This window comes from Athene noctua, chromosome 3, assembly GCF_965140245.1.
Source record: "Athene noctua chromosome 3, bAthNoc1.hap1.1, whole genome shotgun sequence".
Taxonomy (NCBI): domain Eukaryota; kingdom Metazoa; phylum Chordata; class Aves; order Strigiformes; family Strigidae; genus Athene; species Athene noctua.
In genome coordinates this window covers 71488536-71514100 of record NC_134039.1, presented here as the reverse complement: position 1 = coordinate 71514100, position 25565 = coordinate 71488536, and the positions used below count along the sequence as shown (strand labels likewise).

General features: G+C 35.7%; 1 protein-coding gene across 5 annotated transcripts in view; it reads left to right on the top strand.

Annotated features, from left to right (window-relative positions):
• Positions 1-25565, top strand: part of CPNE8 (copine 8) — a 104547-nt gene that overhangs the window by 71681 nt on the left and 7301 nt on the right. For 4 of the 5 annotated variants that reach the window (XM_074903274.1, XM_074903275.1, XM_074903276.1 and 1 more), the window contains 8 exons: positions 594-647; positions 3559-3620; positions 12163-12209; positions 12972-13153; positions 15065-15192; positions 18771-18873; positions 22247-22304; positions 24765-24838. In XM_074903274.1, the coding sequence (XP_074759375.1) occupies positions 594-647; positions 3559-3620; positions 12163-12209; positions 12972-13153; positions 15065-15192; positions 18771-18873; positions 22247-22304; positions 24765-24838 (708 nt within the window). Of the gene's footprint in view, positions 1-593; positions 648-1160; positions 1561-3558; positions 3621-12162; positions 12210-12971; positions 13154-15064; positions 15193-18770; positions 18874-22246; positions 22305-24764; positions 24839-25565 lie in introns of those variants that run through there. The other variant, XM_074903278.1, reaches the window with a different exon arrangement.

The following is a 25565-nucleotide window of genomic DNA, read 5'->3' as shown; positions in this document are numbered from 1 at the left end:
TGTCAGGTGGTGGTCTTTGCCATTTTCTTGAAATTACTGACTAGTTTCTATACTGGCACAGTATTATCTGTCCTCCCAGTTGTTCTTCCTGTCAGCCAGATCCTGTCATTGCACCAAATACAGAAACTAGAACAACTCATGTTTCTCAGATAATACTGAGGAGAAGATGGAAACAGATTAACTGGAATGTGAAGAGATGCATTGTGAGGTGGAAGGAGGAGTGACATGGTGCACTGAAACACTCAATTCAGGAATGCAGAAAAATGAAGAATCTTGTGAAAATTCAAAGAAGTGTTTCACTGAGTACTCAGATTTAATGAACACTCTCACCTCTGTTACCTTGGTCCCCTATTTGTCAAATGTGAATAACAGCAATGGCTTACCCAGCAGGTATCGTGAAGATAAATTCACCAGTTTTCAAATATGCATATATCCCAGCGTTGAGGTGCATAAGTAAACGGTATGCTGAATAAATTTAGAATCCACTGAAAATAGCCTATTTTCTGTACTGAAACATGCATTTACATTTCTGCACATACCTTTATGTTAAATCATAAATCATACTGCTTTAATATTTGTATCTGTGTTTCTAGGTAATAAATCCAAAGAAAAAAGGAAAAAAGAAAAAGTATGTTAATTCTGGAACAGTAAGTAAATATATTTTATGTTACTGGATGCTTTTCTCTTGAAACAGAGTGTAGCTGACTTGCAATTTAACAGGATTAGAGTAGAACCTTCTCTGAAGGCTACAACAGTAAACTATTTACTGTTATACAGCATTTGTTTTCAGATTTTTTTAGTTTGAAGAGTCTGATAAAAGCTGTGTCCCAAATGTGCTGTTAAGTTGCCAATGACTTCCAAAATGAGTTATACCAAAATTTCAAACTTGAAATTATTAATTTTTATCTGAAACACATCTGCACTTTAAAAAGTCAATTTTCCTTTTAAATTTAACTGCTGAGCTAGCATCAGTAAAAGCTAGTATGCTTATCATGGCTAAACCAAAAAGAGTTAACATTTTTTATTACCAATAGGCTTTTGTAAATTTATGTTGAAAGACCTGTTAGTATAGTTTGGGATGAGAGTTTAATGTTCTTTTGTTCATATTCCATTTTCTGTTTTATGAACCATTTGCTAACAATGCAAGTAATTCCCTTCAGCACTTTCTCAGCTTCTGTGTTCTGGCATCCATGATGTTCAAAACATCATTTACAGAAAAGTGAAGATAAATGTTGAAGAATTGTATATTGGAAAACCTAATCAGACATAAGATAAGTTTTTTGAACACACATTCAGCATGTGGTTTGGGTTTTTTTTTTCCACATGAACAGTTCCACTGAAGTCAGTAAGGTTACTTTTACTCTGAAATGTAGCCTTGAGGGAATGTTTCATCATTCGAACATTCTTGTAGATGTCTGTGCACCAGTAGGAAAACAAACACTTATTTTGTGCTACTGCTTTAAATTGTAAAAAACAGGCAGAAGCAGCTTGTCCATGCAAATTTATCATACGAAGACTGATTCGTTAGATAGTTTATTCTTTGTGAACATATTCCTTTTACTACAATTTAGCATGTTAAAATAAAGTTCTGTTACACTAAATTAGTGAGTCAGAAACTTACGAAAACTGTTTATTTTAAATCAATACTAAAACTAAGTGTACTCAAAACTGTAGCTCTGAAATCTGGCTTAGGGTACAGAAGAGCAAAAAAAAGTACATTTACATGTTCAATTTTCCTGTTGATTTTGGTTTTAAAGATTTTAGCACCATGCTTATCTGTCTGTATCTGAAACAATGTATTTTGCTCGTGTTTGGACAGACAAAATCAACTGTGTATTGTTATCCTTTGTCTCAAATTACATGGAAATTTCCAATAAACAGTTGTTACCAATTTTCTTTCATCTTTCCTATTCTGCCAGTGTTCTCTACTGTTGGTTTTGTAATTTCTTTTCTTTATCAAGGTCTTTTTGCCCCCATTTACCCTTACCTCTTTATCCCACAGATTTCTAAATTGTAAAACCAGGCATCAAGAACATCTTTCTCACTAATAGGAAGTTTGTTTCTGGAAAACTTTAAGTAGATATAGATCACTGACTGCTATCTCACCGCTGCTTTTAAGGACTATGTACATACAGTAACCATCTCAATTCATTATTAATTAAGGGGTCATCTGAAATTCAGACAGACAAATTGTGTACTAGGCAGAACTGTTTCTGAATACATGATTAGTTTTCAACAAATCAAAGTAGTGAAATTTAAAATTCACTCCATAAAACTTGCAACGTTGGTAGTCACTGTCTATATGGAAGTAAACACTTCAGAAAAGTGTTGTCTGTTTCCATTTTTTACATCTTAAAATGAGATCCACTAAAAATATTTGCTTAAACTAATTAGGAACAAGATGACTAGCTGTAATGACAGACAAACCATTAAAATTACTGTGTCCAGTGGGAAAATTCATAATAATTTCAGTCTTATATGCAAGAGTATGCTATTGATAGTATGGTAGAACTCTGATATGGTCTTCTGTGATCAACTAGAAGGGTAATTTGAGGGTTTTAAACTTTGTAAGTCACTAAGAATCACAGAGAACCTGTGACAAAGGAAGTAGTAGGACAGAAGACAGAATTAATGCCTGTAATCTCATTCTGAGTTCACTTTTACAACATAGGAACATTTTAATTTTTCATGTTTTGTTGCAGTTGGAGGCAAATCGAATTTTGTGACAAACTTCCAGCACCTTCTTTTTCCTTGTATCATTATCAATTAATTTGCTTTGAGTAGTTTAGCAGTTTTCACTGACTCCCTGATGCCCTTTTGTTGTGAGAGACTTTTATGTAACTTTATAAATAAAATAAAAATAATTTGGATTGAATTCTTTGCTTCATAAATGTGCAGTATATGATGATCTTAAATGTTGGATCTTTTCTACTTGATTTTATAGTTCTGTGACTTGAGTACTGGAAATGCCAGTAGCACCTTTAGACCACTGTCTGTGTTTTCAACCTATACCATTTCTGAATAAAAGCTGGGAATGAAGATGTTTCTTACCTTTGCATTTTTCATATTTTCTACTTTACATTTTTTATATATTTCATATATATGTATAATTTACTAGTTTTCTGCATTCTTGTCTTGCATCAATACTCAATACCACTTTCAATGTGAGACAAGAAATGACATAAACAATTGTAACTGAGTTCTTTAAACAATATTGAAGTACTCATAGAATAGATACATTATCATCTAACCTCTAATATTTGTGTGTAGATGTAGTTCACAGTGATCAGAAGACATGCATGTGGTAATCTGCCCTGTCTTTCATCCCTTACATTTTGCTTTAAAAAAAAGCAATTGTAGTAGACTTCCAAATCTGTCTCTTGCTTTTTCAAGAACTGTCTATTGAAATGGTTGCATAAATTTTTTTTAATCTTTTTTCCCTAATACTGTAGGAAATTACAACTTAAGGATAGAACTCCAAAAACATTGTGCTTATGTCTCTACTTGTTCATCTGGGAAATGACAATTCTTGTCTGACTCTCTTTTATTTGCTTTCAGGTAACATTGCTTTCCTTCCTAATTGAAACAGAAGTTTCATTCCTTGACTATATTAAAGGCGGGTATGTGATTGGCAACAGAACTTTCTTGTTTTCACAATCTCATTGTAATTCACTAATAATTTATGTATGTACTTTGCATATGATGACTCTAAGTAGTATGTGTAAAGAACTGTATTGTTTCCTTATTTTAGAGGCTGTATTACATAAAACCTGCAGATAGTTATTGACATAAGTTATGGAACTTTACTTATAATGTTGAAATAGGTGTTGGTACTTAAACACTAGGGTTGAGTAATGACCTCTCATCAACCAGTGAAAATGGGATTAACCTAAAGGGCATTATCTATATACTGTTAAATTAGTAAAATGCTGGTTTATTTCTTCTGAGTACACTGACCTTTGGTGTATTTAATATTGGCATTTATTTAGAGTCTTTCTGCTTCAAAGGCATTTTTTCAATACTAGTTATGTAAAATTTATAACATGTTCAGTTTCTCATTTATCATCATTTTCCCAAAAGGGAGGTAGAGACAGAAGCATCAAATGGCTTACCCTAGAACATGCCTGGAAATGAGATAAAATCTCAGAAATTCCTGGCTCTTAACCTCCCTACCAGAACACAATTCTTCTCTAAGATAAATGGAAGTAATGTTATACATAGGCACTTAACATGGATTTTTGAGGCATACAGTCTGAGTATACATTCCACAATTATTTTAGAGCATTGATTACCTGTAAAGAAACAAGTTACTTTTTTTGTGCCAGTCTTTAACCAAGGTTCAGCTGAAATAAAAAAGAAGTCTGTGTTGTGTTTTGTCAGTAGCAGTAGGGCTTTGCTTTTGTTCCAAACAGTGGTAATCCTACAGATGAGAATGTGCTTAAGGTTTATTTCTAACACATTCATCACTAAATTCATCAAGTTAAAGTGACACTCCCAGTCATAATTGTTAGCTACAGAGAAACGGTCAGTAAGCTATCTTGACTGCCATTGCATTTAAGGTTTTGGAAAACCACAACCTGAGGTTGTACTCCATACTGAACTGGTAACTTGTAGAGGGAATGGATCATTGTTAAGAAGTACTTCAAACTGTTGACCCTCACCCATGGGCTGCTGCGGAGTGTAATCTTTTTCTCTCTCAAGGACTAACAGCCTCTTTGAAGTTTCAGTTCTCCCAAACAGTTAAATTTTAAAGTTAGAAAATCCAAATTCACTACTGTTTGATCTCCATCCGAGAAAATAAATATTTTGGCTAAGGGTGAATTCAGTTTATTATGTATCTCAAAACACCGTGCCTTTTTGCTCATTAAGATTAAACCTGACAAGAATATTTTATGCATAGTATGTAAAAATGGGAATGCTTAATCAGTGTTTTTAACATAGATGTAGACATATTCTCTTTAAAATTCTTATTCAATATCTTTGGAGAAATTTGTGATTTGACTTGCTCATTTGCTCGCTCTTTGGTGGCTGAATGTATTTTTTCATTCGGATAGGATACAGAGCCTCTGCAACATTTCAGATTTGATTGTTCGATATTACAGTGTTGTATGGCATACACAATGGATTATGGGTGACCTTCAGAGACAGTTGTGTAGGCCCATCATTGAGGTGCATAAGTAGTGGGACACATTAATGGAGGGAAGGGACTGTGTCAGGAAGCAGCCATTCCTCCCCAGAATGGCTGGGGAGCTGGGAGCGGAGCTGGGTAGCATGGGCAGGGTCTCACCAGCCAGGGCCTGCTTGCACAGTACATGGGCAAGGCAAGCAGGGCAAGCCCAGAGATGGTGGCCAGGCCCAATTAAGAGTCCAAATCATAAGGGAAGTTTGTGGTGATGAGACAGAACAAGGTCAGGCTGGGAAAGCAAACCACAGAGTCAGGTCAGGATCAGGTCCAGCGACTGCTTGATAGACAAGACAGGGAGTTCAAAGCAAGTCAGTCAGTCATGAGTCAGGATCTGGGTTAATGGAGCCCATGGCAAGACATGGGCTTAGCTGGGCTGGAGACGTGTACTCCTCTGACTTAGCTCAGGCAGGGACTGAAGGCTGAGCTGAAATGGAGCTCCTGAGCCAGTGGGGGGACGTGTGATGGAGGGCTGAGATCAGTCCATTTAGGGATATTAAAAGGCTTTTTAGTACACTTGGGACTCCTACACTTTGTTCCAGGATGCTTCTGGACTGCAAACTATCAAGCTCTTCTAGAACAGCTGTCCTTACCTCCAGTTCAGTTACCTGGAAACACCACTGTGGGAATACTTGTCTCTGCACTCTTTGGATCCTACAGTTTCTCCTCAGAGAGTATTTAATTCAGTTCTTGACTACTTTAGAATCTGTTACAGTTTAGCAAAGGTAAAACTTCCTGATATAGGTCAGGTATGCTGTACAGGGTACTACTGCATCTTTAAAATATGAAGAATTTGTTGACTCTATATGCTATAAAGAATTCTATCAGCACATTTGCTTGACAAGGTGTTCCTGAGACACCTAGATTGCCATGGTTAGGAAACCAGTTATTTTTATGTTTCTGAGTAATTTCCAATGATCTGTATGGCTTCTTTGTGCGCCTGCTTTGAATCACTGTAACAGACACTTATGATTTCTGGATTAATTTCTGGATGTGATTTCTGAATGAACAATTATGGTCAATCTGTTGTGGAGCCCTTCTGATTTGTGTAAGTGTTCTGTTTTTAGAAAAGAATCCTAGAGTTTGAGAGAAACAGGTTACTTTTATTAGGACTGTGGTTGCCTTTCTCAGAAACATTCCTGTTGTGGACTTTAACAGAAGTAGAAAATGGCCATCCATTCACGTTTGCCAAAAGTGTGTATTGAACAAAGTATATGTATACATGAATACATGAAAAAACAGTTTTATTTAGTCTGTTCTTTGAAGTGTGTTGTACATATATGCCACAATCATCTTATTCCCTGTTCATTCAAAATTTGTCTGTGCAAGAGTGTATATAAGGAACTAAGGAATTAAGTTTTATGCCTAAATATGGAAATGAAAGAATATAGTGGTGCATATGTAATCTTTTTAAGGTGGTTTATTGCATTTCTCACTGATAGGTTACAATGCAAGTTAATAAACCTAATTATCTACATTTTGTAGACAAATAATAGAAATTTTGAATACAAATAATACTTTGTTTTTCTTGTAGAAATTTTGTATATATCTCTGTAACTGCAACTCAAAGAAACTTGTGATATTAATAATTACCGCTTAAGCTTTTCCCTCTCTTTTATATAAAGAGTATAATTCAGTAGAATGCTCTGTGCTTTAAAGTATAAGCAGTAATATTTATCATTGAATTATTTTATGTAGAGTCTTGTTTAGTGATTCATAGAGTTATTTCTATGTACATGCCAGTGAAAACTGTAGAACTACTTTTCTTTTTGCAGCCTATATGGTTCTGTAAACATGACCGGGAGGCTAAGAATCAGAGTAATTTTCTTGGCTTCTCTCTTCCTTTTTTCATCTCATTTAAAACTATGTAACAGTTGCAGTCCAGCTGACAGATTTTGAAGGAAGGGGGAACATAGGATTTTTTCATTAATCAGTCTGTTTTCCCATCAAGTATGTCCTCCAAAATATTTTTTTTTTTGGTTCCCTGCTTTTCTTCCATTTAGTTGGGCAAGGCGAAGAAAACAGTGATTCTGCAATAGGCACAATATTGTCTCTTCCATAAATGTCAGAACTTTCATTGTAATTGATTTGAGGTGTCTAGAACTAATACCAATTTAATGGAAATCTTGACAGCTCTAACTGCGACAAATTGGGATTACAGTATTGATTTTGTTTATGTTTTGAGTCTGCACCTGTTTAACTGGCATATTCCCTTATAAGTATCATGAGTATGACTTGTCTTCTTAAAGAGCTTTGAAGAATGAAATAGAAGTTTGTCTGTAAATTTTAATTATTTTACTACATAATACGTAATTTTTTAGCAGTATGGCAGTAAAGAGTTGGATGTCTCTTTTGCATCTGAATATTACATCAAGTGCTGCCATTTTAGTAGCTGGCTTCTCCATACGTCTTGATATTTAATCACGTATTTTGCTACGCTGACCTTCCTACATTTAAAATAAGTACATTGTGCTAAAAAATAATCTATATTTCAGAATCAGATATCTCCTGCCACTTGCCAATTTATAATATATTCCTATCAAAACACCTCCAAATATATGAATAAACTCAGGAATGTAAGGGATATGGCCTTGAAGAGGTATGCAATAGAAATTATCCTGGTTTACAGCAGTGACTGTCAAACAATTAGTTTATAATCTGATCTGGTTTTGTCTGGAAGAGAGACCAGGAGCCAAAAAGCTGCAAGACTTAGTGAACAGGGAGGATATTTCTGTGCAGAAGTTTCTAACCTGTTTGACTTGTTAGCTCAGTCCTTATTCTAATGTTATTCTAGGTATTTATAAATCCATAAAATTCAGGAGCTGAATCCTTTTGTAACTCAAAAATATTAAGTCATCTCTTCTGTCCCAGGAAGATAAGAGGAAATGCTTTACTCCCATCATGTTAAAAGCCTTCACTTCATCCAGGATTTTGGAAATTAACCCCCACACGTTGTTTGGATTCTAAGGGCATTGGGAACTGTATTGAATCATTGATGGTCAAAATGGAAATTTAGAACTCCTTTCATGACAGCTATTTTCATCCAACCAGTACACCATGTAATGTAATGGCATGCGTATTTTATGTTTGGAGGAGACCTGGTGTGAGATACAAGATACATTTCGAAGCAAGGGCTGCCACAGCTAGGTATTATGGAGGCTTTACCATATAGTTCTTGTGTTCTTGGAGAATAAAAAGGGGTAATAAGACTATATAAGAGGAAGATCTTGTAGAGCCTTTATCAGAAAAATCTTCTTTATGTTGATACAGCATTTGGCCGAACAAGCATCTGCAAAGGGGAAATTGTAAAATAACTGTCACTGGAGACTTAATGCCATGGAGAGGGTACAGCCTCTTGGTACTGTTAGTTACTCCATTAGCTCATTTCAGAGTTCTGCACAGTAAGTGGTCCTCAAGCCTTCAACAGCTCCCCCCTGCTGACAGACCAGCTGGTTGTCACTCCAAAGCCAGAGGAGGAAATTCATGTTTCTTTCCAATGTACCGTTTAAAAAACCCTAATCATTACAAATGTTATCAAGCCTAGTCAAAAGCTAGATTCGTGTTTAGTTTGTTCATTTATGTATATCAGTGCTGATAGAGCTGTTATTAAAATGCAATGGGTTTCACCTTGCTCTCCCAAAGAAACAAAGAAAATGGCTGCTCTGTAGTAGTGAGGTGAAGATTACTGTTACTCTTAAGATACTTTCTTCATTTCTTGTTGTAGCATAAGGTAAAATCACCTGTCCAGGTATCAAAGAGATCATGTCTTTCTATGCCAATGAAATTCTGGCAGCGAAGTAGTGATCGATCCAGCTCTGAATCCGTAAGGCACATTGCTGTGCTTAGATATTCTACCTGAGTTCTCCTTTGGACAGGACAGTCAGCAGTTCAGTCTGCCTAGACAGGTGTCAGTGTTTCTGACAGAATCTGGCTTTTCACAGAATCACAGAATCATCTAGGCTGGAAAAGACCTTGAAGATGATCTAGTCCAACCATTAACCTAACACTGACAGTTCCCAACTACACCAGATCCCTCACCTCTATGGTGACCCGACTCTTAAACACCTCCAGGCATGGGGACTCAACCACTTCCCTGAGCAACCTGTTCCAATGCTTCACAACACTTTTAGTGAAGAAATTTTTCCTAATATCCAATCTAAACCACCCCTGGCACAACTTGAGGCTATTTCCTCTCATCCTATCGCTGTTACGTGGGAGAAGAGACTGACACCCACCTTGCTACAACCTCCTTTCAGGTAGTTGTAGAGAGAGAGAAAGTCTCCCCTGAGCCTCCTTGTCTCCATACATACGTCGTATGATATATGAAACAAAATGGCCATTGAAAACATAGGGCAATCACAGTGCAGGTTTGCCCTAACAGAGTTTGTTCTAGCTTTCTTTGTTCTCTGTAAGACATGAATGACATTCTCTGTTGTCATGAGTCCGTAATACAAAGTGACAGTTGCATTATGAGTGGGATCCAGTTTCCTGAACTGTATAGGCATTTAATACCATTTTAGACTTCCCAAAATGTCCATGGTGTAATAAGTAGCCTGGGGGATCTAAAATAACATTAGGAACCTATATTCAGGAAACTGAAGTCTAATCTGTGTACAGTCATCTATAAATTGTTGAAATCAAGTTCTCTCATGTTTTTCGATAGCGGTATCATCGAAATGTACATACAGATGGAAACAAATTCTAGAGAAGTAGACATCTGTCTTGATCTTATTTTATATCATGATTTTTATAGTTGTCAAATTGGCAGATACTGTAATGTGCATACTTTTCTACTTGGACAAAAATCGTAGTGCAGACATTGTAAATGAGAGGGGGAGTTTTTCTAGCTTACAAGATAGGTTTCTGTTATCTGGAGCAGTATACATTTAATACAGACACAGCACTTGGAGGAATACTCCAGAAACTGACCCTGTCAGTCATTACCTGTAATTACATGAACACTGACTTTGTTCTTTTTGCCATTACATGTGGTTTTAATAATTTTTCTTTTAGTTTTGTTAGCCGTTTTCCTTTCTGATCTTCCTTTACTGTGCTTTCTCTTGGTTTTGTCTTGAATTCAGAATCCATGAAACTCTGTTTCTTCTTACCAATTGGATCAGAATAGCTGGTCCAGAAAATGAGTTTACAAATAAGTGTTGCTATTCTTATGCAGAGGAAAAGTTGTTTGAGTTTGTTGTTGTTTTTTTTTTTTCTCAGTGACACATTCATCAGGACTCTGAAGGTTTTTCTGTACTTGATGTACCTGATATGTAATGCTTGGAGGAGTCTTGTTTTACTCTTCAAATGTTACATCACACCAATGCCCTTAAAATTTAAGGTCAGGCAGATTATAGTCCCAAAGCAGTTTTGCTTAGCAGTGCCAATAAGGACTCTTAAGAATAAATCTAGGAATGGTAATGTATGACTTTAGTTGTTGTTTTTCCTAACCTGTTCTTATCTGAGAAAGACAACTTTTCTGCACACTATAGCGATGGTGGTAGAAGAATAGTTAACATGCATTTCTTATGATCTTTATTCTTACAACTAACAGAGGGTGCAGAAGAACACTGTGGTTAAGAAGCCACACGGCCTGATATTTGGGTGCAGATCAAACAAAATCTGACTTGTCATGCCATTAAAAATTTTTTTGTGAAACTGCATAAAGCAGAATGCAGAAGTAGTGGCAGAAAATTTTTCTTATAAAGCTAGGTCTCTGAACTTTCCAGGGATTGCAGCAGCTTTCACTGTTTTTACTTTGTTGAAGTCCTCATTGAGGCCATAGTGTTTTTAGACTTATTCAGGCTACTCTTGATACTGTGGGCATTGGTAGGCCAATTTTTACCACTTTCTGGAGACAGACTCCACCTGTAACCTGGCTTAGTTTGTGTTAGCCTTAATCAGTATAATCAAATGATTGCATGTGAATTTTTTTTCATACCTAGATTTTCATGAAATAAATAGTATTTTTTTCTGGGTGTGTCAGGCTATTTGAGCAGTAGAACTACTACTGCAAGGCCAGATGTCAGACTGTTGATGTTTAATCCAAAAGTGCATGAGTTAAATCTGTTCAGTAACTTTCAAAGAGCTTTAATCTTTGCTGATTTCATCATTAAGTTCATAATAGCACACATTGAGAGGCAGAAATTTGAAGGAAGATATAAAAGACTCAATCTGAGCAAAAAGTAAATTTTCAGATTCATATGAACTCTTTTTCCTGGTAGAGCCTTACTAGCTAAGAAATTATCTCCAAAATGACAGTATTTTGTCCTGAAGGAAGTTGTAGAACAGAACTACATTTAATTGGATTGTCACTCTGTAAAAGTCTATTAATGATTCATTTTTCTGACCGTAAGTTTATGTTGACAACTGATCCATGCACAATAATGGCTTTGTTTAGCTACTGCTGCAAAAACAAATCTTTATATTCCTGCCTCCAGATTTTACTTTTGTCTTCCAAGAATTACCTTGCTATGCTCACTCAAAGTATTGACTATGTTCACATGAGAGAAATCCACTGTCAAAAACTATGATATCTTGTCCAAAGATTTTATGCATAGCATGATTTTAAACATGTTCTGATTGAAAACACAGTTTTAGTGTTAAGAAAAGGAGCAGATGAGTAAAAGCCCACTTCCCTTGTTAAAGTCTTCCATGACTAGGGCTAAACTATGTCCAAGGGAAAGATCAGTGTTATTGTTGAAAATTAATTGATAATGTTTATGGATGTTAATAACCTTATTAATGATTTAGGATTTTTCATAAAGAATGAAAAAAGGAAGGATGGAGTAAAGTAACTTTTCAGTGTGTTAATAAAATAGTGTTGTGTAGCTCTTGGCTGGAACATAATAAAAGAATATTTTCAGTGTTTATTTGCTATATTAGAACGTCAGTGTCCTGCAGTTTGTCCACAAACATCTCTTGTTTATTTCTCCACATAACAATAAAACTATTAATAGTGTTTGTATTTGTTTTTTCTACAGAACCCAAATCAATTTCACAGTAGCTATTGATTTCACAGCCTCAAATGGTAAGAATAAAAATAAACATCTTTTGTATGTATGTGCTGTGTTCATCTTTAAGTGTACATGTGTGTGTATGTATATCAGTATTCTGCTTAACTTCATTGTATTATTGATTATCTGTATGCCTGGCACCACCAGGATTTGGGATTTCTGAGCAACAGCTTAGAGGCCTATTCCTGTCCAGAAAAGCAGGGAATACAGAACAGAGAAAAATTGGAAAAGCTACATATAAAATTAAATAAGTAGGAGCAATTTGCAAATATTTGTATACTTTCTGATTATTTAGTTGTTTGTTTGTTTCTTTGTTATTGCTGGGAGAAAACTGGCTAACTTAGAAGACCCCACTGAGAGGGGCAAAAGAAAGGAGTTTCAGGTGGAGTGAGGCTGAAGTGGGGCAAAGCAGAGATAAGTTTTGATCCTCCTCCAAAGCTGCTTTCAGAATGTCAAGATGCTTTTGTAAATTTCATCTTAAAAATGTATATCATATTATAAAATCACACAAATTTACAAGTCTCATCACAGTTTCTTGCTACCCTTTCAATGCTGGAAAAGTTTACAGCTACTACTGTTGAACTACTAAAAATGTATCCAGAACATTGCATTTTTACCAGATACAACAACCATGGTTATGTATATAGGAAATAAGTTCATTTTCTTTTCATGATCTTTTCTTTTAAAATTCTGCTTTCTTAGATTTCTATCATTTTTAAGAGAGAAAATTTTGAAGTGATTCAGTTTTAAAGTAAATCTGATCCTTGCTTCAACAGGAAACCCTTCACAACCTACTTCACTGCACTACATGAATCCCTATCAGCTGAATGCTTATGGCATGGCACTGAAAGCAGTAGGTGAAATAATTCAGGACTATGATAGTGATAAAATGTTCCCAGCTCTAGGTTTTGGAGCTAGACTGCCTCCAGATGGAAGAGTATCACATGAATTTGCACTGGTAAGTAAATAAATATTTATATATTGTTTTAATTTTTTTACTACAACAAAAGTGTGGGAGTTAAATTTGCAGGCTTAAGCAATTACTGGACAAGTAAAGAACAGAGTATGTGCTAATTCTTCTGTCAAAAAGACTGTTTCAAATTTTTTCATTGGTCAAGTTAGAGAATTCCAGAGTCAAGAAGTCCCTGTAGGCCAAAAAAAGTAATAAAGTAATCGTCTTTAACCTTGGCTGTAGCAGCATGAAAAACAGATGCTTGAAAGACTTCAGATTGAAGCTGATCTATTTTAAGAGGCAAGTGAATCATGATCCAAGATAATTCATTATTACTGTTGTTATTGTTCTCTCTCATTTTCTGAGATCTCTTTATCTTTTACAGGCTTCTAGTTTAGAGACATAGAGATAACTGAATGGACTATAAGCTGAGGTGACAAAACCAAATCTGAGTCTGGTCCATATGCCAGTTAAATTAGAAACCTAAAATCTAATAGGATTTTCCAGAAAGGTTGATGTGTTATAACTGATGGTTGTGATTATGTGGATGTTTATCTACTTGCTTATTTTGAGTTTTTTGTTCTTCTCTGAGTAGGATAAATTTGTCAGAAATAGAGCAAGTGTTGGTATATCAGGTGAGTTTTAATTAGACAGCAGTAAAGACATGGCAGCAGACTGTGATTGTAGATGTGTATTTCTTCTGTCAGCCTGTGCTAGAATATAGTGCCACATTTTGACTAGAAATTCAAAACAGGTGCAATTGCTGATATTAATTTGGATCACAGACTCTCTTTGGACTTTCATGTAGCAAGTTCAAATATATTGGTACATACAATTTTAAGGCTATTGAACCAGCAAACTTATTCTTGGCAACTTTCAGATTTGAAAGTTGTTTATAAAATTAATTCAGTTAATTCATGAGGCATTGTGGTGCTTTTACAGAGGAAAAAACAGTCGTCTTTGCTTTCTCCATGTATAAACATATATAGATGTCTCCCATTTAATGCTAAGCAGTTTTTTCAGCACTCTCTTCTAGAATTCTAGGCCAGTTCATGAAAAATCCCCTTTGCTTTTCTAGATTCTCAGGGAGACTCTACCTCAGAATGAGATACTGACAGATTAAGCCAATGAGATGTTGGGATGTGAAGGACAGTAATATGATTTGGAAGGTTTTGAAGCCTTACATGGATCATTTGTTTGGCCTGACACGGTCATCTATCTGGGATTTAGTTTATATGTTAGTATTGTCATCTGTAAGTAGGTATCCTTGTTATAGAGTCATTATGGAGATAGGTAGTAAAATGCCTACCCAAAGAATTTACAGTCCCAGCCATTTCATTGGATTCCCAAAGAACAAGTTCCTTTCTTCATCTTCATTACACCAGGTCAAAAATCAGTTTTCCAATGCAGAGACACTTAACCAAAACAATGAAGAGTATATAGTTTACCTTATACTCACATAGTGTATGAGCATCAGGATCTGGCTACCATTTCTTTTATTTTTTCACATTTTGAAAATAAGAAATCACAGAGGCAGAACTGTGGTCCTAAACATGGTTCCATTTTTACATCTTCCCTGTAATTCATACCTTAAATTCACACAGGGAAATGTCTGTTACTGTTGTATGTAAGAAAGACTCTTTAATTCCACTTAAGATAGTATTTATGTCTAGGAACCAGTTCCAGTGATTCAGACTGCATATAACATGAGGCTGCCAGAACCTCCTTCCCTAGGCAGTTAACACTCACAACCAGTTGTGGCATTTATATTGGGCATTTGTAGTAAACTCTCTGAATAGATCCTAGAATGCTTAGGTCTTTGCCATTTAAAAATGTACACTGGGTGGTGTTCTCTAAGCTGTATCATTTTTGCTTCATAATTACTTTTAGTGATTAATTCTCTCTTATTTTCATTAGAATGGAAACCCTCAAAATCCATACTGCCATGGAATTGATGGTGTAATGGAGGCATATTACAGGAGTCTAAAATCTGTACAGCTTTATGGACCAACAAACTTTGCTCCTGTAATTAATCATGTAGCCAGGTAAGCATCGCAACAGGTACTTCACAGAGTTCTCTTATTGTCAGTACAGCTATCACATATAAAAGGCTACCTGATGCTAAACATTGAGCAAGTTATTTACAGTTGTTTTGTTTATTCAGTCTAATGTGATTAACTTGTGCCTTTGAGCAGCGTCAAAGACCATGTGCTAGTATTATGCAGATTTTCATTGCTGATTAAAAATAAATAGAACTGATCCATTTGATTCATGCTGTGTTAAAATTTTAAGAGAAATCATAGTGAAAGAAAATTTTTGTGAGATCACTCTGCCATGTTCCTTTTTTGTCCTTTGGAGCACAGAATTTTTGCTTCACAGAAAAGACATAAATCTATACAAAAATTTATGAAATTCGGGGGTTTTACCATATGTAGTTCCCCTAATTTCAAAATGTCCAAAATGTCAACAAAATTTTCCAGGCCTCTCTGTGGCAACAATTCCCAGCTGGTAGTGGTAGTGGTACTGTTAAGGCGGTAGTGCAGCAGCCACTGTTGGGAGTCATGGTGCTGTGTTATGCAACACCTCATCTCACTTCTCAAAGTAAAACCCTTCTTGTGTTTGTAGGATTTTCTTCAGAAGGATAATGTTGCCTTGTTTTGACAGACAAGATCTTGACTTAGAGTATATCTCCTTGTGTTGGTATAGGAAGTGATACGGCTCAGATGATTTAGCTGAGTAACTACCTGAACAGATTTTCTTTTATTTATAGATACAGAGAAAGAACTAATGTTTGTAAAACAAAGCAGTAGGGATATGTAAATCATTGTACTGTTAATGTCTTATTTATGAGTTTGCAAAATAGTTAATTGTTGTAGCAGGAAATATTTATTTACTATCTGTTCATACTGTTGTTAGTTCTACAGCCCAATGAAAAATAATTTGCAAATTCTAAGGTGCAAAGAATTTTCTGTGCACCCTAGCATGGGTAGATAGCTGATTTCAGTTATTTGTCATTAGGATTAGTTGTTCCATATGAATCATACCATACAAATTATGTACATGTATATTCCATTGCTTGTCTTTAGCAACTAGCTGTCTCCTTTTAATCCTTCCATTGACAGGATCTCTCCAGTAGCATTTTTCAGACTCTGAGGAAATATGCCAATCTTTGACAGCTGAATTCCATATATGTGGCATTCAGTGTCTGCATTAGCCATGTTAACTGGAAATCTAACCCATTGACTTTTCTGGCTCGCTCTTCTTCTTTAGAACCGGTTATAACAGCAGAGCTGGCTGGTTCAGAATTTGGCAATTAACCTCAAGCATCCTGTTCATTGCAAAGATTTAAATTCTTGATCTAGTCCATCAAAGCATTGGCATAAATTGTGTTCCTTTTTTCACCAGTTGTTTCTCAGGAATGTTTGTCAACTTTTGCAGAATTACAGACGCCTGTCACCAGTATTTTTAGTTCTTCCACTGAACTTTTGTCTAAGTATCAAGTTGTTGCAAACTTTGTGAACTCCTTCTGGTAGCAAATCACACTACATTATAGTGGAAAAGCTAAGTATCTTCATGATGGTTTCTACTGCATGATCATCATTAATACAATCCATGTACCAGTCCAGTTCTCAGTAACATCATTTTTCTTCAAGGTTCAGTTTCTTGGCTATTATACTGACTCACAGTCATGGTACTAAAAATTACGATCTAGCCTGAAGTTACTCTTTGAACCTACATTCTGTCTCAAAGAAATTTCTTCTTCTCACATCCCTTCCACTTAAAAATATTGCTCTGATGAAATCTCTGGAAACAATGTCAGATATTACTATCCTGTTGTGGTCTCGGAACTCTTTAGAAGCTCTTTAAGCAGATAATGAGTTTATTATCCTTCCCCCATCTAGGGAGTTGTCTAAACTACACCACATTCAACATAGTGCCTTCTGTCATCTCCCCTCTGCATATAAGATCTTTCTTGGGAAATATTTCAGAATGTTTTATTCTGTAGAAAATTTGAAATAACAAAATTTCTGTTCCATTTCTTCAGTGTAGGTATGTAGTCAGTATTAAGGGCTCAGAAAGGATAATGAATTTTTAATTTACTCTCTCATCATCTCTTGTCACTTCAGTCATCATTGAAAAGATTATAAGCATTGTGGAAAAATTAGGTATAAGAAGTCTCCGCATGGTAGTGAAAAGGTATTCTATAGTAGGTCTTCCTAATCTAGATATTTAACTGTCAGTCCCTACTGCCAGCATGCAGATAGATGATGTTCAGCAGGTTCATTGTCTGTGTGGCTTTTCTACCCATCTGTATCTTGGGGAGGGAGAGGGAGGAATGTGATGACTTTCTGTAAATTGTAGATTCCATTTCACACACATTCCTCCAAAGTCTTGTAAATGTTGTGGTTATAGCATCTTATTTATTGGGAATACTTGCTTGAAAATGCACTGCTTAACATCAGAGTTAGAATTTTCTAAGCACATGCAATCATCATAAGCATCATTAGAACATATCCTGTTCAGTGACCCAGGCCTTTCATGTTCAGTGACCGCTATGATAGTGAATTCTTTGACATTGTCTGTACTTTAACATATACTCCACAGTATTCGTATGAAGACTAATTTTATTTTTTTGTACTGCTCTCCATACTGCTCATTGCTACTTTTATTACATAGTTCTACTATTTGAATCCTTCACAGCACCAAGAGCCTTCATGAAAGGAGAAACTATACTGGCTGCTGTCAAGTGAAGCAAGTAGAGCAGCCTGCTCCACACAAAGAAAGTTCTTCTCTAACAATATATATACAATCGAAGATAAATGTGCTGAAGTCTTCGTTTCTGATATGCAGGCCATAGAGTACAATGGGGCTGCTCACTGTGTTTCAGGACTTTCCAAATCTTCAAAGCTGGTCATTTTCAAAGATCAGTTGCTTCTTGGGTCCTCTGGCTGAGGAGGGGCTAGAATGGCACTGGATGTATTTTGTCTTGCATTCATGTACAGCACAAGCTTGAGTCTTGAAAGGACATCTGTAGGTGGTGCAAAGAGATGATTATCTAAACCAGGGTTGCAGAGTGTTCAGCCATTTTACAAATGTGCACATAAATGTGAACTGTAGACCTGCAAGCATGGTCAACAGTAAGTAACCTGTTCTTGTAAGACAGCAAAAAAAAAAGAAATATTTATGCAATCTGCTGATTTCTGATAAAATTTACTTGTGCTACCAACTATTCAATGTATACCCTTCATACCAAATTATGTTCCCCAGAGGTAATAACTGTTAAATAACTTAGACTTTCTAATGACTCATGATTTTGTAAAGGACATTCTGTACATGCTCCTTCTGGTAGGGATATAGTTCCGATTTTTCACTGATTCAACACACACAGATTATTAGTATCAGTATTGTATTAGTTATGTTTTTCTAATGTTAATGTTCTCTTTTAAAAGTAGAATGTCTATCTTAATTATGTATGTCTTTACATTTGAAATCCACTGCATCATGTTTCTTTATTTTCATTAGTCCTGAGTAGACAGATTTTTAAAATGTAACTTCTTTTCATATTAGTTCCTTTGTACAAAGGGGTTTTTACTGTTATAATGTTGCTCTTTTCTTCCCTTAGATATGCTGCTTCAGTAAAAGATGGCTCCCAGTATTTTGTTCTTCTCATTATTACAGATGGAGTTATTTCTGATATGGCTCAGACAAAAGAATCCATAGTGAATGTAAGTTTTGCTGAAACTGTTGAAATTTAAAAGAATTATCTTTCTAGGAATTAATATTTTAGGCAGTAAAGTAAATCAGTTAATATTTCAGGCACTATATTTTTTCTGTAAATTAACCATTTTTTCTAAGCAGCAAAAGTTTATTGTGCATAAAGCCGAAAAGAAAGCAAAAGTTGAATCTGAACTTAATTAGTGTTCTGTAGGAAATTATACTCTTCTTTCTAACACTGTATGTTCATACGATTTTCCTCATTTGCCTCTTGCCTCCTCCTTCCTCATGCACATCCCACCATACAGGTTTTCATAGTGAACTGTTCCTCATTCTAGTAATTGCAGACAGCTTTGATCCCCCCCACCTTCTTTAAAAACTGCCCCAAACTTTCTGATCCCAAACGGCAAACATACCAGTCATCTGATTTCCTTCTCAACAGCCCCCTAGAATTTTGAAAATTCTTAATTCTTTTTCAGTTTCTGCATTATTTTCAGTATTTTTCTCTTCAAAACTGCTATGCATATAAGTAATATTCTGTATTATGAACAGGTTCCATTTTGCTTTTGCCCCTGGGAAATGTCAGATGAAAGTACACAGAGAAGCAACTTCCAGTCAGGGTGTGAAAAGATCTATGCTGATAGTTTTGAACATATCACAGTGGATCTAGTTGATAGTGAAGTGGTGGGTGAAAAGGCTACATTAAGATAATTAAGCATCATGTCAAAGTGAGTAGTGTAGAATTAGGTGGCGTATTTTTGAAGGCCCACTTTCACTACGTCCTGTAGAGATTCAGTACTGTTCCAGTTTGTAGGGTGCACATGAAAATATTACTGAAATTTTCTGTCTTTCATTGGAGAGCAAGATGCCCTCAAGTTCTAGCCAGCAGCACATAGACAGTCTGTGTGTCAATAAGGACACCCACCTGGTATGTTTTTACACCCAAAGCTATAACTGTGTTTAAAGGTACTTCCTCTCCTCTTCCAGCTTCCAATTTTAAAATAGGATAAACTGTCTCTCACTTTTAAAAGAGCTAAACAAGGTTTTAGCTTGGAACTTCATCCTGTAGTCTAGCCTAGAAGTTTGAAACACAGCTTCTTTTAGGTGACAGAAAGGCTCTGTGGAGAAAAATGAGCAGCTCTTGCTTTAATTCACCCCTCAATTCGAAGTCTGTAAGAGACCAGCAAGTCCAGTTGGCTGTTATCTTGTAAGATTAAGTAATTTGCCACTAAGACATAGAGAAAAATCTTGTTTCCAGTAATAGTTAATTTCCAGGAATGATAGTTGTTAGTCTGCAACTGTCTGGAAATACAGCAGATGTGTTGTTAGCTTGGAATGAGTGGAAGCTTGGGAATATTTGCTGTCTTTTCTTTTTATGAAGATGCATTCATTTTTCTGTATACTTCTTGAAGTGCTGAGCACAGTATAACATGACAGAACTAATTAAATACTATTCAGTCTTAGTAATATCCAAAATAGTAAAAAGAGCAATGATGTTCAATGCAATATGATATGTATAAAACTCAGGAAGAGTATATTTCATTTTTTAAAACTAACTGTGCTCTTAGGCATCTTTCTCATTACAGCATATATGTCAGACACATTCTGTTTTACCAAACTGCTTAAAGGTTATGCTGTCGTTTAGGAAATGCCAACACTTATGTTTATATGCAAAAGTTTAACTCTGTCTGTATGCTGTCCTTGCCACTTACTATTATATATACATTGTATCACATAATACTGTGTCTGTGTGAACTGGAATCTCTTTAAAGGATGCTTTCTTTACTATCAAGCAATAAGATTTTAGAAAACACCTGTAAAATATGTGTCCTGTTCTAAGAAATGCCTTCATGTCTCAAAAACATTCTATCTCACTATTACTGACTTAGGCAGTGCACTGTAATTCAGTTACAGCTACACTGTATTTATGGCCCTGAATCACAGGCTGGTTGATGTTGGAAGGGACTGCTGGACATCATCTTGTCCAACCCCTCTGCTTAAGCAGGGCCATGTAGAGCTGTTCGCCCAGGACCATGGCCAGATGGCTTTTACTGTTATCTTCAGTAGCATATTAGTATTTAACTAACAAGAGATTATTAATTTTTTTTTTACTCTGTTACAAAATTTTAGCTGGAAGATTAACTATGTAGTAACACTTTGTAATGAATTTGCAGTCAATGTATAGTATATAGTGTATAATGTGTAGTGGTGTAGAACATTAAATAGTGACTTATAGAGTGGTGTATTTTCATTGTTTTAAATAGCATGTTTACAGTAATTAACTGTAAATCTTCTGCTTAAAGAAAGTCGAGATAGAAGATAGAATGAGAAATGGTGATGATGTATCTAAAATGAGAGTATCTTTTAAATGAGGGAGAAAAACACTTTATATTCCAAAAGAAAAATATAACAGTATCTTCTAAAACCACTTGAGTTCAGTGAAGCAGAGTTTAATTTAGCAGAAAGTGTACATCTATGATTTTTGGCCAGTGTATACTCCTGTTTAAAATTACTATAGACATTGTACAGTTCATCAGAATATCTCAGTAAGAAACTGTTGTCAACCCTGATGTTTGGTAGATGTTTTTTTCAAGTTGTTACCCTCCTCAAAAGAAACAGTTTCAGATAATTTCTGTAAACTAGCAGATATCTGGTGTTACTCTCAGGGCAGGAGAATCCAATATTTATGATAGTGTCTTCATAATTTTGACAGTTTTACAGAGAATTTATTCAGGGAAGGCCAGATACCATCTTTGCCTTGTTTCATTGAAAGAAAAAGATAAAGTAAAATTTAAAATCTTACCATAACTCAGTTCAATATCTTGTTTACTTTGTGACACGGATAACTGACTTGAATAAAATTTCATTCATGGAAGAAATCTAAGATACATATTGCTTAAATAGATGATTTCTTAAGAAAAATTGGCATAAGATCTATGCAAAAAAGAGTGTCGCATAGTTCCAAGCAGCTGTGTAAAACCAAGAATCGGCAAAGTACATTTAAATAAATGTCAAACTGTAAGGTATGTATTTGCAATTATTGTCATTTTACAAAAGTTTCTAAGATAATAAATTTGTCATCTTAGTTGTCATATTAGTATTAAATCCTAATGTAGTTTGTTGTGTTTAATTATGTTCCTATATGATTCAAAGACTTTATAAGGAAAAAATATATTAAAATAATCATCTGTCTTTCTGTCTTATCTAAGATATCTTTTACTACTTAAGCAGACAGTTTACATGACTCGACTTTTTAGGTGGGAAAAAAATTGTTCTTTAAAACATAACTTCTCTGTGTTTTTTATTCAGATTGTCCTCAGATCTCACGTATTATTGGCAGAGGTTATGTAATGCATTAAACCTCTTTTTCTTCTTCTTTTGAAGGCTTCAAAGCTTCCAATGTCAATAATCATAGTGGGGGTAGGACCAGCAGAGTTTGATGGTAAGTGTTCTAGTGATTTTCCTAGAATTTTTTATACTTGTTTGTATTTTAGTAATATGTGGCTTTTCAAACAAATACTGTTCTTTAAAAGAGCATAATGTGGAACATGCAGTGAGCACTGTTGACATTTCCAGCTGGATTGATTGATAACTCAGTATGATTACAAGCTACCATGTGGAGCTGTGTAGCCCCTCAGGCTCTCTGTTCAATTCACAGAACCATATGGGGGCTCAGCATTTACAGAGCTCCAGAAGATGAGTGGAAAAAAACCCCACAGTAAAGTAAGTATACTTAAGTAATGTTGAATTTCTTCAACGTGGGTATTTAGTTGCCTTGTGAAGTGTCAGTTGACTGGAAATATTGATCGTCTGTTCTTACTGCAGTAATAAAATACTGAGAAAAATAAATGTATTTGAGAAGGTGATCTGGGTTAAATTGTGTTTCGCTAGATAACAGGAGTGAGCCTTACTGTATAGCAGCATTGAGAGAATATTACAGCAGGAGAGAAATTACCACAATTATTTACATATTATTTCATGTGATGTTCAGGAGCACCACTCTCTATTGCAGTAACTAAACTGCTTTAGTTATTTGGGCAGATTTATTAAGTGTCATTGTGTATATATCATTGCACTATGGAGACATTCCCTGTGTATCTATTCCTCAAAGTCCTACATCTTTTTTTTTTAATTCTAATACCTCTGGTTAGACAGTATACCTACATGAAATATACTTAGTACTACCACAGATGTATGATGTAAGGAGTCGTTAATGACTTAACGTGTACAAATTCTTGTACAAATATTCAAAGAATATGAAAACAAGATGAAAACAAACAAACAAACAAAATATTCGGGGTTGACTTCTTTATGCTTTCTCACAAGTGGTATATTAGTGATAATCTTAAGTATCTTATTCCTTGAAGAGATTTTCCAGGTGGATGCATACACTTCAGATGATTGTATGCTACAGACAATGAGAAAAGAGTTTATCTTCATAAATGCATACAAGGGAAATCTTCAAACTTCATTTTTACCCCCGAATTCAACTTTAGTTCTATGTTACTCTTCTCTCACGCCTCCTTTGCCTTTTCCCTTTCTCCCTGTTTGTCCAGTCTTTGAGTCTGCCCAGGTTCCCCTTAACTCAGTCAGGATATATAGATTCTGTCTTCTTTTTACTTCTGGACGTCCTCTTTGCAGAGTTCGTGGGTGTCATCCCTATCATTTTTTTAAGGCAGGATTCTGTTTGTACTAAAGGATACAGTTTCCATCTTTGGACCCACATATCTTTGAGTATACCTGCCTCAGTGAAATTTACCTGTTAGATGTGTGCCAGATCTGTATTCCCTCAATGCCCAAGAGGGCAGAGAAATGACTTTTCCATCTGCAGAATTTCCTTCTGGAAGAAACAGCAGACCCCATGCCTGATGTGAGTTGTGTCCAGGACTTCCGCGTCAGCAGATGTGGATGCTGAAGAAGTGTTTGTGTACGAGGGTGTACGTTCCAGGCACACTGTCTTATAATTCAAATGCCAGTCAAGCCTCAGTTCTGCTGTAGAGAGACTAAGCTACTCCTCTCCAGATATCACTGCCCCCTAGATCTTCCAGCCCCTGGGGGCTACCAGAAGGGTTCTTAAAAGTCTGGAGCTCAGATAGATGGCACGTACATTGGGCAGAGCTTTACTTAAGGAAGTAAAGATGACTATAACAGGTCAGATCAGGAGTCTGGTTTGCTCAGTGTTTTGTATCTGACATGGCCATGAGTGGTTATCTAGAGAACATGAAGAACAGAATAAGCAAGTATGATACTTCCATGAATATTGTTTTTAGATTTGAATTTCCTGAGCGGGATGTGCTATATATCTGTTTTGGAAATTTTCAATGGATCTCTCCTTCAAATACTTTTTGAGTCTCTTGGTTTGAACACATGTACATTTTTTGTGTCAACAGCATCATCTGGCAATGTGCTCTACAGACCTACTAATTTTTTTCTTTGAACAAACATGCTCTTTTGTTTGGCTTGAACTTGGCTCCTGATAGTGTGAATTTAATAATTTTTCTTTTTAAGAACTCCTCATTCCTGTGCATTATAACAGTCATTACTTTTCCAGTATGAATGTGAGTTATTACCTCTTTGTGTTATATCCTGTGGTAACTTCTGTAAGAATAATTGCTGAAGATTAATTCTTCTCCACCCATGAAAGTATAAATATAGCCTTACCAAAACAGATATACTTGCTGGTTTGACAGCTGGAAGGATAAGGACCTTATAATGGTCTGCAAAATAACAATAAAACATGATGTATTTTATAGCACAAATGATCTTAAAGAGTTACCTAAATAACAATTGTTGGTTTTGTTGCCTTAAAGTATAAATTGAACAAAGTTTTTTCTCAGTAAGACTGTTTTTGTTGTGTAGCTGAACTCATAGGTTAATTCATTTTTTAATCTTTTTTTTTAAGCTATGGAAGAACTGGATGGTGATGTAGTGAGGATTTCTTCAAGAGGAAAGTTTGCAGAAAGAGACATTGTGCAGGTGGGAGAACAAATTTACTCTAATAGATTTTGCTGATCCTGTTTGTTTTGAACTCTTATTTCTATATTCCTGACTTTCATATTACCTTAGCACTGACATACTTTATCTTGGGGTGTTCATAACAAGCTCAGAAACTCTCTGTGATACCCATAAGCTTTTATATAACACATAGTTGTGGATCTGCATTAATTAGGAAATGATCCCTAACTGGCAGCACATTGATATAAAGTCTTAGGGTTATACAGCCATGGGAGAAGGGTTAGTTGCCTCTGTACTGCAATCTCACTGTGGTTCCATAAGGAAAAACCGCAACTTTTGTGGAAGTCAGTAATACTGAGACTTCTAATGAGTGCATTTGAAATGCCTAGGGTATCTTTCCTTGTCTCTAACTGCAAATCCAGAAGACCATGAGTGTCTCCCAGTTCCTATGTTGCATCTGCCACACACAACAATGCAGTTGTCTCGTGATTTAAGGAACATCAGATTATAGCTGGAACAGGTTGCCCAGAGAAGTTGTTGATGCCCCATCCGTAGAAACATTCAGAGTCAGGTTGGATGGGACTCTGAGCAACCTGATCTAGTTGAAGATGTCCCAGCTTATTGCAGGGAGTGTTGGACTAGGTGACCTTTAAAGGTTCCTTCCAGCCCAAACCATTCTACAATTCTATGATCTGTGTTTACATGACTGAATCAAGCCCTAAAAGAGTGCTAATCTCATCTGTATTCC